Source organism: Gymnoscopelus microlampas (genome assembly GCF_963454915.1).
Source record: "Gymnoscopelus microlampas genome assembly, chromosome: 22".
In the NCBI taxonomy this organism is placed as follows: Eukaryota; Metazoa; Chordata; class Actinopteri; order Myctophiformes; family Myctophidae; genus Gymnoscopelus; species Gymnoscopelus microlampas.
Window position 1 is genome coordinate 31,681,216 of NC_139959.1, and position 929 is coordinate 31,682,144.

General features: G+C 43.4%; 1 protein-coding gene across 1 annotated transcript; it reads left to right on the forward strand.

The window, feature by feature from the left end:
* Nucleotides 1-219: 219 nt before the first annotated feature.
* On the forward strand, nucleotides 220-669 carry LOC311039436 (protein archease-like; the record flags this gene model as incomplete). Its single annotated transcript, XM_084049318.1, has 1 exon — nucleotides 220-669. The coding sequence occupies exon 1, from the start codon at nucleotides 337-339 to the stop codon at nucleotides 667-669; it is 333 nt and encodes a 110-aa protein (XP_083905444.1). The 5' UTR covers nucleotides 220-336.
* Nucleotides 670-929: the final 260 nt, after the last annotated feature.

The following is a 929-nucleotide window of genomic DNA, read 5'->3' on the forward strand; positions in this document are numbered from 1 at the left end:
CACCACTGCAGCGAGTTCTGATCCCCGGCTATCAGTAATAATTCTATTACTGATATTGATATTATCCCAATATCATCCCAATATCATTTTACAGAATAATAACACAAAATGGATGACCATGAACTAGATCTGACAGAGGCACCACAGAAACAAGCCATACAAACAAAATACCATTTGGATCATGACGAGCATGAACTAGACCTGACAGATGCACAGAAAGCCACGAAAGCAAAATACCCTCCAATCAACAAGAAATATGAATATTTGGATCACACGGCTGATGTACAAATCCATTCGTGGGGGGATTCTCTGGAGGAGGCCTTTGAACAGTGTGCAATGGGCATGTTTGGCTACATGACCGACACCGAGACGGTGGAACCCATCGATACGGTTGAAGTCGAGTCAGAGGGCGACGACATGGAATCTCTTCTTTTCCACTTCTTGGACGATTGGCTGTTCAAGTTTAGCGCTGATCTCTTCTTCGTTCCCAGGGAGGTGAAGGTCGTGCACCTCGACAGGACGCGCTTCAGGATTCGTTCTATTGGGTATGGTGAAGAATTCAGTCTGCCCAAGCATCCACAGGGGACTGAGGTGAAAGCTATCACATACTCGGCAATGCAGATCTACGATAAGGAAAGACCGGAGATCTTTATGATCATTGATATATGAGGATGATGGTTGGGTGGTTGAATGGGAAAGGAAATGGAAACGTTCTAAAAACAAATTAAAAGGAAGAAAAAGGACTACAAATGAATGGAAAAGTACTACACTTCAGTGGAAAAGGACTACAAATGAAATGGAAGAGGACTGACTACAAAAGAATGGGGAAAAAGTCCACCACACGGTGCATCTGGTTTGGCCTAGCATCAATTGAATTGGTTCTCAAACTTTTTAATTTCACAGGCCATAACTCTGAGAGTGTCCAAACG